The sequence below is a fragment of the Zea mays genome, chromosome 8 (genome assembly GCF_902167145.1).
Source record: "Zea mays cultivar B73 chromosome 8, Zm-B73-REFERENCE-NAM-5.0, whole genome shotgun sequence".
Taxonomy (NCBI): domain Eukaryota; kingdom Viridiplantae; phylum Streptophyta; class Magnoliopsida; order Poales; family Poaceae; genus Zea; species Zea mays.
The window spans coordinates 94,783,927-94,797,699 of NC_050103.1; the positions used below are offsets into that span (position 1 = coordinate 94,783,927).

General features: G+C 45.3%; 1 protein-coding gene across 1 annotated transcript; it reads left to right on the plus strand.

Moving 5' to 3' along the window:
• Positions 1-12,051: 12,051 nt before the first annotated feature.
• On the plus strand, positions 12,052-12,799 carry LOC100284654 (lachrymatory factor synthase). Its single transcript, NM_001157549.2, has one exon. The coding sequence runs from the start codon at positions 12,121-12,123 to the stop codon at positions 12,682-12,684; it is 564 nt and encodes a 187-aa protein (NP_001151021.2). The 5' UTR covers positions 12,052-12,120; the 3' UTR covers positions 12,685-12,799.
• Positions 12,800-13,773: the final 974 nt, after the last annotated feature.

Here is a 13,773-nt window from a genome sequence, read left to right on the forward strand (position 1 = left end):
CCTTCGTCCGCTGAATCATTATTTCCCCAAGGATTTAATGAGCTTCGGACGAAGGCCATGAGCGAGATATCACGAAGGACCTTCGTGATTAAAGTTATAAATCAATGTAAAATGAAATATAGAAAATACAAAACATTGGGGAACTATATATCAAAAGCACATAAGATTATTCACATATTTTGTTATGCAAACCTAAATATTAAAACATAATATTTAGGTATATTTATACCTTTGCCTTGGCAGAAAGCAATAATTCCAGCGTAATGTGTCAGCGATTACAAGATTGCGTGAACAGTACAGGGGTACTGTTCACCTATTTATAGGCACAGGGCGCAGCCTGTGTATAATTAAATTTATGCCCTTTACAATCGACTACAATAATAACATAGAACATCATGGGTTTTTTAGGTCATTTCATCTTTAAGTCGGTTCACCCCTTCGTCTTGAGGCATGTCACTGTGTCGAAGCTTTATAGGCGATAGCTTCGGCGCTGCTCTTGAGAGGATCTGCCGAAGGTGTTTTCTTTCTTTAGGATCTTCGGCTACGAAGCATACCCCCAACAGCATCGGACTGTCCGGTGTGCCAGCGAAGTAACGGCTACACAGCGCCAACGGTCGTCTGCAACATAACAGTAAAAGTGAACAGTGCGCGCCTGCGCGCGAAGAAGTCAGAGTAGCGCCAGAAGGCGCACCAGACATCGAATAGTGACTGTCCGGTGGCCCAGAAGTCAGAAGCTCCAATGGTCGAACCCTAACGGTCGGGTGACGTGGCTGGCGCACCGGACAGTGTCCGGTGGTGCACCGGACTGTCTGGTGCGCCATACGATAGCAGCCTTCACCAACGGCTATTTTGGTGGTTGGGGTTATAAATACCGCCAACCACCCACCATTCATTGCATCCAAGTTTTCAGCCTTCAAACCTCATACAAGAGCTCTAGACTTCATTCAAAGACACAAACAAGAGATCAAATCCTCTCCCAAGTCCAAAGATCATTCCAATCAAATAGTGACTAGTGAGAGAGACAATTGTGTTCATTTGAGTTCTTGCGTTTGGATTGCTTTTCTTCTTCCTTCTTTCTTGTTTCCAACTCAATTGTAATCAAGGCAAGAGACACCAATTGTGTGGTGGTCCTTGTGGGGACTTAGTGTCCTGTTTGATTGAGAAGAGAAGCTCACTCGGTCTAAGTGACCGTTTGAGAGAGGGAAAGGGTTGAAAGAGACCCGGTCTTTATGACCTTCTCAACAGGGAGTAGGTTTGCAAGAACCGAACCTCGGTAAAACAAAATCACCGTGTCATCCGCTCTTATTCGCTTGTGATTTGTTTTCGCCCTCTCTTTCGGACTCGTTTATATTTCTAACGCTAAACCCGGCTTGTAGTTGTGCTTTAACTTTATAAATTTCAGATTTGCCTATTCACCCCTCCTCTAGGCGACTTTCATTTGGTATCAGAGCCCGGTACTTCATTAGAGCCTAACCACTCAAAGTTATGTCGGGAGCTCACACCAAGAAGGAGATGGTGACCGGCGAGAAGCCCGCCACAAGCCACGAGAAGGCTCCATCGGGGGAGTCCAGCAACAAGAAGAGGGAGGAATCACCTCCCCGCGTCAAGTCGCACCGGAGTGGCGACAAAAAGAAGAAAATGAAGAAAGTGGTCTACTACGAGACCGATTCTTCGTCGCCTTCCACCTCCGGATCCGACACGCCGTCCGTCACTTCTAAGCGCCATGTGCGCAAGAAGTTTAGTAAGATCCCCTTACTCTATCCACACATTTCCAAATGCACTCCTTTACTTTCCGTCCCACTAGGCAAACCACCGGTTTTTGACGGTGAAGATTATTGTATGTGGAGTGATAAAATGAGGCACCATCTAACCTCACTCCACGCTAGCATTTGGGACATTGTTGAGTTTGGTGCGCAGGAACCATCCATGGGGGATGAAGGCTATGACTCGGACGAGGTAGCCCAAATCCGGCACTTCAACTCCCAAGCCACTACTATACTCCTCGCCTCTCTAAGTCGAGAGGAGTATAATAAGGTGTAAGGGTTGAAGAGTGCCAAAGAGATTTGGGACGTGCTAAAGTCCGCTCACGAAGGAGACGAGGTGATCAAGATCACCAAGCGGGAAACGATCGAGGGGGAGCTCGGTCGCTTCATGCTCCATCAAGGGGAGGAGCCACAAGCCATGTACAACCGGCTCAAGACCTTGGTGAACCAAGTGCGCAACCTCGGGAGCACCAAATGGGATGACCATGAAATGGTCAAGGTTATTCTTAGATCACTCGTTTTTCTTAACCCTACTCAAGTTCAATTAATTCGTGGTGATCCTAGATATAAACTAATGTCTCCCGAGGAAGTGATAGGAAAATTTGTGAGCTTTGAATTAATGATCAAAGGATCCAAGCAAATCATCGAGCGAGGCGCCACCTCCACACCCGAGGCGCAACCCGTCGCATTCAAAGCGACGGAAGAGAAGAAAGAAGAGTTTACATCAAGTAGGCTCCCCATTGATGCCTCCAAGCTCGACAATGAGGAGATGGCTTTAATCAACAAAAGCTTTCGCCAAATCCTCAAGCAAAGGAAGGGGAAAGACTACAAACCCTGTTCCAAAAAGGTTTGCTACAATTGTGGTAAGCCCGGTCACTTTATAGCAAAATGTCCTATTTCTAGTGACAGTGACAGGGGCGATGACAAGAAGGGAAGAAGGAAGGAAAAGAAGAGATATTACAAGAAGAAGGGCGGCGATGCCCATGTTTGCCGCGAGTGGGACTCCGACGAGAGCTCCACCGACTCCTCCTCCGACGAGGACGCCGCAAACATCACCGTCACCAAAGGTCTTCTCTTCCCCAACGTCGGCCACAAGTGCCTCATGGCAAAGGACGACAAGAAGAAGGTAAAATCAAAATCCTCCACTAAGTATGCAACCTCTAGTGATGAGGATAACTTGCTTACTCTTTTTGCCAATCTTAACATACAACAAAAAGAGAAATTGAATGAATTTATTAGTGCTATTCATGAGAAGGATGAACTCTTGGATAGCCAAGAGGACTTCCTTATTAAGGAAAACAAAAGCATGTTAAGGTTAAAAATGCTTATGCTCTAGAGGTAGAAAAATGTGAAAAATTAACTAGTGAGCTAAGCACTTGCCATGACACTATTTCTAGCCTTAGAAATGAAAATGCCAAATTAATTGCTAAAGTTGAGAAATCAAATGTTTGTGATGATTCAATTGTTAACCTTAGAAATGATAATGCTAGTTTAATTGCTAAGATTGACAAATTGAATGCATCTCTCTCTAGCCTTAAAATTGAAAATGAATATTAATTGCTAAGGCTAAAGACTTAAATGTTTGCAATATTTCTATTTCCAATCTTAGAGATGAGAATGCTATTTTACATGCTAAGATTGTTGAATTAAATGCTTGCAAACCCTCTACATCTACCATTGAGCATGTTACTATTTGCACTAGATGTAGAGACATTAATGTTGATGCTATTCATGATCACCTAGCTTTAATTAAGAAACAAAATGATCACATAGCTCAACTTAGTGCCAAAATTAATGAGCATGACTTAGAAAATGAAAAATTTAAATTTGCTAGAAGCATGCTCTATATTGGGAGACACCCTGGCATTAAGGATGGCATTGGCTTCCAACAGGGAGACAATGTCAAGCTTAATGCCCCTAAAAGATTGTCTAACTTTGTTAAGGGCAAAGCTCCCATGGCTCAAGATAACGAGGGTTACATTTTATACCCTGCCGGTTATCTCGAACACAAAATTAGGAGAATTCACTCTAGGAAGTCTCACTCTGGCCCTAATCATGCTTTTATGTATAAGAGTGAGGCATCTAGTTCTAGGCAATCAACCCATGCTAAATTTCCTAAGAAGAAAACTCCTATTGCATCAAATGATCATAACATTTCATTTAAGACTTTTGATGCATCATATGTTTTAACTAACAAATCAGGCAAAGTAGTTGCCAAATATGTTGGGGGCAAACACAAGGGGTCAAAGACTTGTGTTTGGGTACCCAAGGTGCGTGTTTCTAATGTTAAAGGACCCAAGACCGTTTGGGTACCTAAGAACAAGGCCTAAACATGTTTTGTAGGTTTATGCATCCGGGGGCTCAAGTTAGATAATTGACAGCGGGTGCACAAACCACATGACTGGGGAGAAAAGGATGTTCTCCTCCTACGAGAAAAACCATGATCCCCAAAGAGCTATCATATTCGGGGATGGAAATCAAGGTTTGGTCAAAGGACTTGGTAAAATAGCTATATCTCCTGACCATTCTATTTCTAATGTTTTTCTTGTAGATTCTTTAGATTACAATTTGCTTTCTAATTCTCAATTATGTAAAATGGGCTACAATTGTCTTTTTACGAATATAGGTGTAACTGTCTTTAGAAGAAGTGATGATTCAGTAGCATTTAAGGGAGTGTTAGAGGGTCAGCTATACTTAGTTCATTTTAATAGAGCTGAACTCGACACTTGCTTAATTGCTAAGACTAACATGGGTTGGCTCTGGCATCGCCGACTAGCCCATGTTGGAATAAAGAATCTTCATAAACTTCTAAAGGGAGAACACATTTTGGGACTAACAAATGTTCATTTTGAGAAAGACAGGATTTGTAGCGCATGTCAAGCAGGGAAGCAAGTTGGTGTTCATCATCCACACAAAAACATCATGACGACTGACAGGCCACTCGAGCTACTCCACATGGACCTATTCGGCCCGATCGCTTACATAAGCATCGGCGGGAGTAAGTACTGTCTAGTTATTGTGGATGATTATTCTCACTTCACTTGGGTGTTCTTTTTGCAGGAAAAATCACAAACCCAAGAGACCTTAAAAGAATTCTTGAGACGAGCTCAAAATGAGTTCGGCTTAAGGATCAAAAAGATTAGAAGCGATAATGGAACGGAGTTCAAGAACTCACAAATAGAAGGCTTCCTTGAGGAGGAGGGCATCAAGCATGAGTTCTCTTCTCCCTACACGCCACAACAAAATGGTGTAGTGGAGAGGAAGAATAGAACTCTATTGGACATGGCAAGAACCATGCTTGATGAGTACAAGACTTCGGATCGGTTTTGGGCCGAGGCGGTCAACACCGCCTGCTACGCCATCAACCGGTTATATCTTCACCGAATCCTCAAGAAGACATCATATGAAATCCTCACCGAGCAAGTTGATCTTGATGAGCTAGATGATGAAGAGGCTCCGTGCGTCGCACTAAGGAACATGTCCATTGGGGATGTGTGTCCTAAGGAATCCGAAGAGCCTCCACAAGCACAAGATCAACCATCTTCCTCAATGCAAGCATGTCCACCAACCCAAGATGAGGATCAAGCTCAAGATGATGAGAATGAAGATCAAGAGGAGCCACCTCAAGAGGAGGACAATGATCAAGGGGAGATGCCAATAATCAAGACAAGGAAGATGATGAGGGTCCAAGACCGCCACACCCAAGAGTCCACCAAGCAATACAACAAGATCACCCCGTGAACTCCATCCTCGGCGATATTCATAAGGGGTAACTACTCAATCTCGTGTTGCTCATTTTTGTGAACATTACTCCTTTGTGTCTTCTATTGAGCCATACAAGGTAGAAGATGCAATAAGGGATTCGGATTGGGTGCTGGAGATGCAAGAGGAACTCAACAACTTCACGAGGAATGAGGTATGACATTTAGTTCCACGTCCTAACCAAAATGTTGTAGGAACCAAGTGGGTCTTCCGCAACAAGCAAGATGAGCATGGTGTGGTGACAAGGAACAAAGCCCGTCTTGTGGCCAAGGGATATTCACAAGTCGAAGTGCCTTCCTCAATGGACCAATCAAGGAGGAGGTCTATGTTGAGCAACCTCCCGGCTTTGAAGATAGTGAGTACCCTAACCATGTATATAAACTCTCTAAGGCGCTTTATGGGCTCAAGCAAGCCCCAAGATCATGGTATGAATGCCTAAGAGATTTTCTTATTTCTAATGACTTCAAAGTCGGAAAAGCCGATCCTACACTCTTTATCAAAACTATTGCAAATGATTTGTTTGTATGCCAAATTTATGTTGATGATATCATTTTTGGGTCTACTAACAAATCTACTTGTGAAGAGTTTAGTAGGATTATGATTCAAAAATTCGAGATGTCTATGATGGGGGAGTTGAAGTACTTCTTAGGATTTCAAGTGAAGCAACTCCAAGAGGGCACCTTCATTAGCCAAACGAAGTACATTCAAGACATACTCACCAAGTTTGGGATGAAGGATGCCAAGCCCATCAAGACACCCATGGGAACTAATGGGCATCTCGACCTCGACACGGGAGGTAAATCCGTAGATCAAAAGATATACCGGTCGATGATAGGTTCTTTACTCTATTTATGTGCATCTCGACCGGATATTATGCTTTTCGTATGCATGTGTGCAAGATTCCAAGTCGATCCTAAGGAAGTTCACCTTAGGGCCGTAAAACGAATCTTGAGATATTTAGTTTATACTCCTAAGTTTGGCCTTTGGTACCCCAGGGGATCCACATTTGATTTAATTGGTTATTCAGATGCTGATTGGACATGGTATAAAATTGATAGAAAGAGCACATCAGGGACTTGCCAGTTCTTGGGAAGATCCCTGGTGTCTTGGGCTTCTATGAAATAAAATTCTGTAGCTCTTTCTACCGCCGAAGCCGAATACATTGCCGCAGGCCATTGTTGCGCGCAATTGCTTTGGATGAGGCAAACCCTTAGGGACTATGGTTACAAATTAACCAAAGTTCCTCTTCTATGTGATAATGAGAGTGCAATCCGCATGGCGGATAATCCCGTTGAGCACAGTCGCACTAAACACATAGTTATTCGGTATCACTTTTTGAGGGATCACCAACAAAGGGGGATATCGAGATTGCATATGTTAGCACCAAAGAACAATTAGCCGATATCTTTACCAAGCCTTTAGATGAGAAAACCTTTACCAAACTTAGGCATGAGCTAAATATTCTTGATTCTAGGAATTTTGATTGATATTTTGCACACATAGCTCATTTATATACCTTGATCATCTCTCTTTCCTTGCTATGACTAATGTGATCTTCAAGTGTATTTCATGCTAAGTCATAGATTGAAAGGGAAAAGGAGTCTTTGGCGAAGACAAGGCTTCCACTCCACTCCATCAAATTATTCATCCTTTGCCGTCACTCCGCACCGCTCTCCAATTTGGTATAATCTTCACTCATATATTATTTGCCAACGGGGGAGAGAAACAAAGGGCTTATATTTCATTCACAAGTATCTGTTTTTGGCGATTCATGCCAAAGGGGGAGAAAGTATTAGCCCAAAGCAAAAGGACCGCACCACCACCAATTTCAAAAATGAAGTCTTTCAAATTTGTATTAAAAGAAAGTTGTTTTCTATTGGTATCATTTTCAATTAGTATCTTATTTTTTGAAAGAATTTTCAAATTGGTATAACCCCTTTCAAAATTAATCTCTAAAACCCTCTTGAACACTAAGAGGAGAACTTTATTGAGGGGGAGTTTTGTTTAGTCAAAGGAAAAGCATTTGAAACAGGGGGAGAAAATTTTAAATCTTGAAAATGCTTCCCAAAATCTTATTCATATACCTTTGACTATTTGCAAAAGATTTTGAAAAAGAATTTCCAAAACATTGCAAAACAAAACAAGTGGTGCAAGTGTGGTCCAAAATTTTAAATAAGAATAAAGCCATCCATGCATATCTAGTAGAAATAGTTATTGGTTTCATTCTAAGCAACCTTTGCACTTATCTTGTGCAAACTAGTTCAATTATGCACTTTTATTTTTGCTTTGGTTTGTGTTGGCATCAATCACCAAAAAGGGGGAGATTGAAAGGGAAATAGGCTTACACCTTTTTCTATATGAATTTTGGTGGTTGAATTGCCCAACACAAATTAATTGGACTAACTAGTTTGCTCTAGATTATGAGTTCTACAGGTGCCAAAGGTTCAACACAAACCAATAAAAAGTCCGAGAAAGGGTTCAAATAAAAAGAGCAAAAGACAGCCCTGGTCTGGCGCACCGGACTTCCCGGTGCACCAGGGAACCCAACTCCGAACTTGCCACCTTCGGGAATTCTGGGAGGCACTCCGTTATAATTCACCGGACAGCCCAAAGGCAGCCCTGGTCTGGCGCACCGGACTGTCCGGTGCAACAGGGAACCCAACTCCGAACTTGCCACCTTCAGGAATTCTGGGAGGCACTCCGCTATAATTCACCGGACTGTCCGGTGTGCCAGCAGAGTAACGGCTACACAGCGCCAACGGTCGTCTGCAACGGAACAGTAAAAGTGAACAGTGCGCGCCTGCGCGCGCAGAAGTTAGAGCAGCGCCAGAAGGCGCACCGGACAGTGAATAGTGACTGTCCGGTGCACCACCGGACTGTCCGGTGGCCCAGAAGTCAGAAGCTCCAACGGTCGAACCCTAACGATCGGGTGACGTGGCTGGCGCACCGGACAGTGTCCGATGGCGCACCGGACTGTCCGGTGCGCCATACGACAGCAGCCTTCACCAACGGCTATTTTGGTGGTGGGGTTATATATACCCCCAACCACCCACCATTCATTGCATCCAAGTTTTCAGCCTTCAAACCTCATACAAGAGCTCTAGACTTTATTCAAAGACACAAACAAGAGATCAAATCCTCTCCCAAGTCCAAAGATCATTCCAATCAAATAGTGACTAGTGAGAGAGACAATTGTGTTCATTTGAGTTCTTACGCTTGGATTGCTTTTATTCTTCCTTCTTTCTTGTTTCCAACTCAATTGTAATCAAGGCAAGGGACACCAATTGTGTGGTGGTCCTTGTGGGGACTTAGTGTCCCGTTTGATTGAAAAGAGAAGCTCACTCGGTCTAAGTGACTGTTTGAGAGAGGGAAAGGGTTGAAAGAGACCCAGTCTTTGTGACCACCTCAACGGGGAGTAGGTTTGCAAGAACCGAACCTCGGTAAAACAAATCACTGTGTCATCCGCTCTTATTCGCTTGTGATTTGTTTTCGCCCTCTCTTTCGGACTCGTTTATATTTCTAACGCTAAACCCAGCTTGTAGTTGTGCTTTAACTTTATAAATTTCAGATTTGCCTATTCACCCCCCCTCTAGGCGACTTTCACTTACTCTACTCGAAGACTGGATCACGACGGAATGAAGATTGCTTCGAGTAGGTGGCAGCAGAAATGATGTTCCAGTCTCAGAGAGTCCTGCACTTCACAAGTAACTCATACCATAGATAAGAGTATATGAAGTGTACACCGTACTAAAGCAAGGGACAAAGAAAAGAAATAGAGACAAGACAAGAGACACAGAGCATGCAGAACACAAGGATTTATACCGAGGTTCGACCAAGTCTGAAATGCTTGCCTAGTCCTCGTTGGAGTTAGCCACACCTTGGCTTGGAGTATCTTACTTCGTCCTTCGATGTGCTCAAATCTGTCAATGTGAAAGATAGAGCCTTCCAATATGCTGATGGTTGTTACAACATTGTCAAGGCTGCTTAAAACCTTCTTGACAGCACTCCGGCAAAGTAACAGTGCTCAAGATCTTGATCTTGCTCTCAGCAGCACTTCCCCTCTCTCTAAAGGCCTATAACTTTGTCTCTACACAAACTAGAGAGAAATACACAATAGAGGGAGAGCAATATGATTTGCAATGAGTCTACAAATTGTTGCTGCACTTGGGAGTGTTCCTCTATATGACTTGGTATGTTTCTTGGGCTCACACTCCTCCAAATGGCTGGTTGGGGGTATTTATAGTCTCCCCCACACTTCTAGCCGTTGGACAGAAAACAGCAACTTTCTGTCAACGGGCGCACCAGACTGTCCGGTGCGGGCACTGTTCACTGTCTGGTGCCTACCACGTCAATCGACCGTTGGATCCAACCGTTCCCACCCTTCGGCCACTTGGCACAGTGGACGGTCCGGTGGCACATCGAACAGTCCGTTGCGACTTGATGACCGTTGGCTTGGCTGACGTGGACGGCGCTGACTGCGCAGCCGACCGTTGCTCAGGCGGGCGGCTGGCACACCGGACAGTCCGGTGCACACTGGACAATCCGGTGATTTATAGCCGCAGCGCCCTCCACTGCTTCTCGAGAGCGGCCTGTTTACCGAGGGCTAGCCTGGGCACCGGACACTATCTAGTGCACACTAGACAGTCCGGTGCTCCCAGACTGGTGCAACTTCTTTGCTCCAATTTGTCTTCTTTTGGGATGATCCCTAGCACTTAGACACACAAAGTTAGCCACTAAAACAATTGACTAAGTCTTGGGATCATACCTCTTTACTCTAGGATTGCTTATCTACTTTAGACAGAGCTTCAAAACAATCAAGTCAACTTGACTTGATCTAGATTAATACACATAAGCTCCAACACCTTGCAAAGGTCACATATAACATATCCAAACATAGGAACAACCCAATCTAAAGGTCAAAGTAAACTTAGCTCTTTTGGACTGCTTCTAGTTCTGATTTTGACACTGCTCCTCCTTCTAGTGACATTGTTCACTTCTCGAGCTTGATCTTGAGCCTTATGACTTACACCACATAATTGTAGATGTTACCTCATTGGTTGTAAGTCATGTCATTATGTAGTGATCCTTGATGCACCATAACTGTTTTTAATTCGATCAACCTTGACTTCGCAAGTCTTCTTCTTCACCCCTGGCTTTGGGTTCCTCGGCCTCTTTGACCTTCTCCCGTGCACTCGGTACCTCGAAGCTCTTCTTGCCTCTATCCTTGGATTGATCAGTTGTCTCCGAGTTACGCATACCGAGTCTCACTTAAGCAATGTCCATTATTTATAGATATTCCAGTCTTTGGACCATCACACTTGTTCACTTGTGTTGAACCCTGTAAGCTTTGCATTAAGCACGTTCAACACTTAGCACACCTGTTAGTCCTTTAATTGGGTTGTCATCCAAACCACCAAACACCACAAGAAAGCTTTTAGTAACGTACGTATCTTATGACACTTCGGTTTCTGGTTGGTTGTAATGGCTGTTAGTTTCTGGTTCTTATAGCGACTGTTACTGTCCGTTCCCCTCCCTCTGTGTGTGTACAAATACGGTGGATATGGACGCTCTTCTGGTTATGCAAATAATCCCAAAGACGTGTTGCATTCAAACTATTCTCGTCCCACCTTCTGCGAGCACAGAGAGAGTGGGAGAGCAGTCCTCCGAAATCGCCGTCCGCAGAGCTACACTTGTACGGGTGTGCGGGCGATCAGGTTTTTTGGGAGCGTACTCGCGACTGATCGCTTCGTCCGCTCGACCAACGCTGATCCAGTTCTTTGTCATCGGCACCATTCGAGGGACTGTACTACGTACATCTGCCTGCATCGACTGCATACGACTATATCGAATATATACATGAGATGTCTCGTGTGAATGAAGCCACTGATGCCTTGAGCATGGGTCCCTCCACAGAGTACACTCTGTTCTTAGTAATTATGCATATTTTGCTGTTGTTTACTGCTTATACGAGTAGTTATATACATATGCACATACATGTCGTCACATACATCACACTAGTTTTCTGAATTAAATTAAAACTGATAATAACTAACTGTCTAACAATATGAACTTTGCATAAGTTTGCATGATCGATGTTTTAAAACATAGAATACTTGACAAGAGGCACAGGCATAGGAAGACATAGGCCTTGTTTAGATTACTATTGGCCGGAGGTGGGCATCCATCTCAGGCGTCCGATTTCGATCGTCGTCTGAGACTAGGATAAGTAGCTGGCCGCGGTGAGGTGTCTAGCATAGCAGCAAGCAAACACGACCTCTAGTGCGCATAAAGATGCGTAGTAGTAGTACTGTCTGGACCGACCGCGGAGAATGGGGACAAACCGTCCAAGCTGCTAGCCCAAGTTCACACGCGTGTGACACGTCCCTCTCCCAAACGGCTATACAACTGCTAGTCCTCCTCCCACTCCAATAGGGACCACATGCGACGTGAAGACAACCGACCACACGCACGGCACCACTATATAGAGAAACTTGTCGTGGTTCGTGGAAGTGGAACCTAGCTCAGCAGCGCAGCACATCTACTTACCGCACAAGCTAGCGCGCGCAGGAGCTCAGCTCAGGCAGGAGCGGGAGAGATGGAGAAGGCGGAGGAGGCGGCGGCGGCGGCGGCGCAGGAGCAGTGGCAGGGCGTGGTGGAAGCCAACCTGCCGTCGACCCCGGCCTCTGCCGCGTGGCCGCACATCGCGAGCTTCTGCGCGCTGCACCGGTACCTCCCGGGCATCGACGTGTGCGAGCTCGCGGCGGGGGAGGACGGGCGGCCCGGGTGCGTCCGCTACGTGGCCTCCCTGGTGCCGGGCACCACGACCGGGGAGGTCCGCAGCTGGGCGCGGGAGAAGCTGCTGGAGATCGACGACGGCGCCCGGCGGCTCGGCTACGCCGTCGTCGGCAGCAGCATGGGGTTCGGCAGCTACGTCGCCACTATGAGCGTCGTCGCTGGCGACGCCGACGAGGGGTGCAGGCTGGTCTGGGCGTTCGAGTGCCAGCCCGTGCAGGGGTGGAGCCGCGACGGGCTCCTCGCCTACCTCGACGGCGGCGTCAGGGCCATCGCCGCGCGGATCGAGGAAGCCGCCCGTGCCGCTTACGCCGCCGCCAATGCGACGCCGGAGGAGGCGGCGGCGTCGGTCGCCGCCAATGCTTGACAAGTCTAGTTCCGAGAGGAATCGAATCGACAGTCGACAGATGCATGCATTTCTGTATTGAGATGAGAATATTACTGTACGTCGTCAAACTTAATTAATGCGTTGTTAATCGCAACCGGTTGATAAGACATTAGTTTGCTTGCTTGCTTGTCTGTCTCCACTCCTTTCATTGTCTACCGTACCTGACTTGTATTATGTCGCGTCGCGTCGCGTCGACAGTCAGCTGAGTGAACGAAAGTTAGTTAATTAATTTGAAAGGGACTCTGTTGTTGGCTCCTGCTTGTTTATTCTGGCGACGTCCATACCGATCCATGTGTATTGTGTACTCAAATCATCACTCGGATGTGCAAAACCCAAAAGATATTAGTTGAGCATGCTGAGCACACCATGTTCCAACAACGTGTTTGTATGGTTTCCCAGAGGCCTGCTCGTGACGTCGGCTCCTCGGAGGCGGCACTCTGTAGTGGCCCATGCTGGGTCCCACCTCCCACGACTTTTCTAGGCGCGAGCGGCGACGAATCGATGACCCTATTTTTATGCTATTTTGTATGTATATTTATGTTAACGTTAATAGGTTTTTATGATACATTGTTAGTTTATTGCTTTTCTTCCATCCTTTGTATGTTTATGATATTTCTATTCACATTTTATATAAACGTTTGTTGATTTTTACATATTGTATCGCAATGCATAAATACCTTCGACGTGTAGCATAATTAGTATCAGTATATACCATAAACTAGTTCTAACGAGCCAAGCTGCACGGCTCTTGGAGAGATCTTATATTTATGGACAAAATAAAGCATTAAAATCAGATTTTTTGTTTTCATGCATGTCAATCCATTTCATTTCAACTCGCATTTTTGTCATCCTAAATTTGTGCGTATGCAACAGAAAACAGATTTTTTACGCATTGTACCTGTCGGGGACAATAATTAGGGGTACCCTCAAGACGCCTAATTCTCAGCTGGTAACCCCCATCAGCATAAAGCTGCAGAGGCCTGATGGGTGCGATTAAGTCAGGGATCAGTCCGTACGAGTGACTCGATCACGCTTCGCCCGAGCCTAGCCTCGGACAAGGGCAGCCGA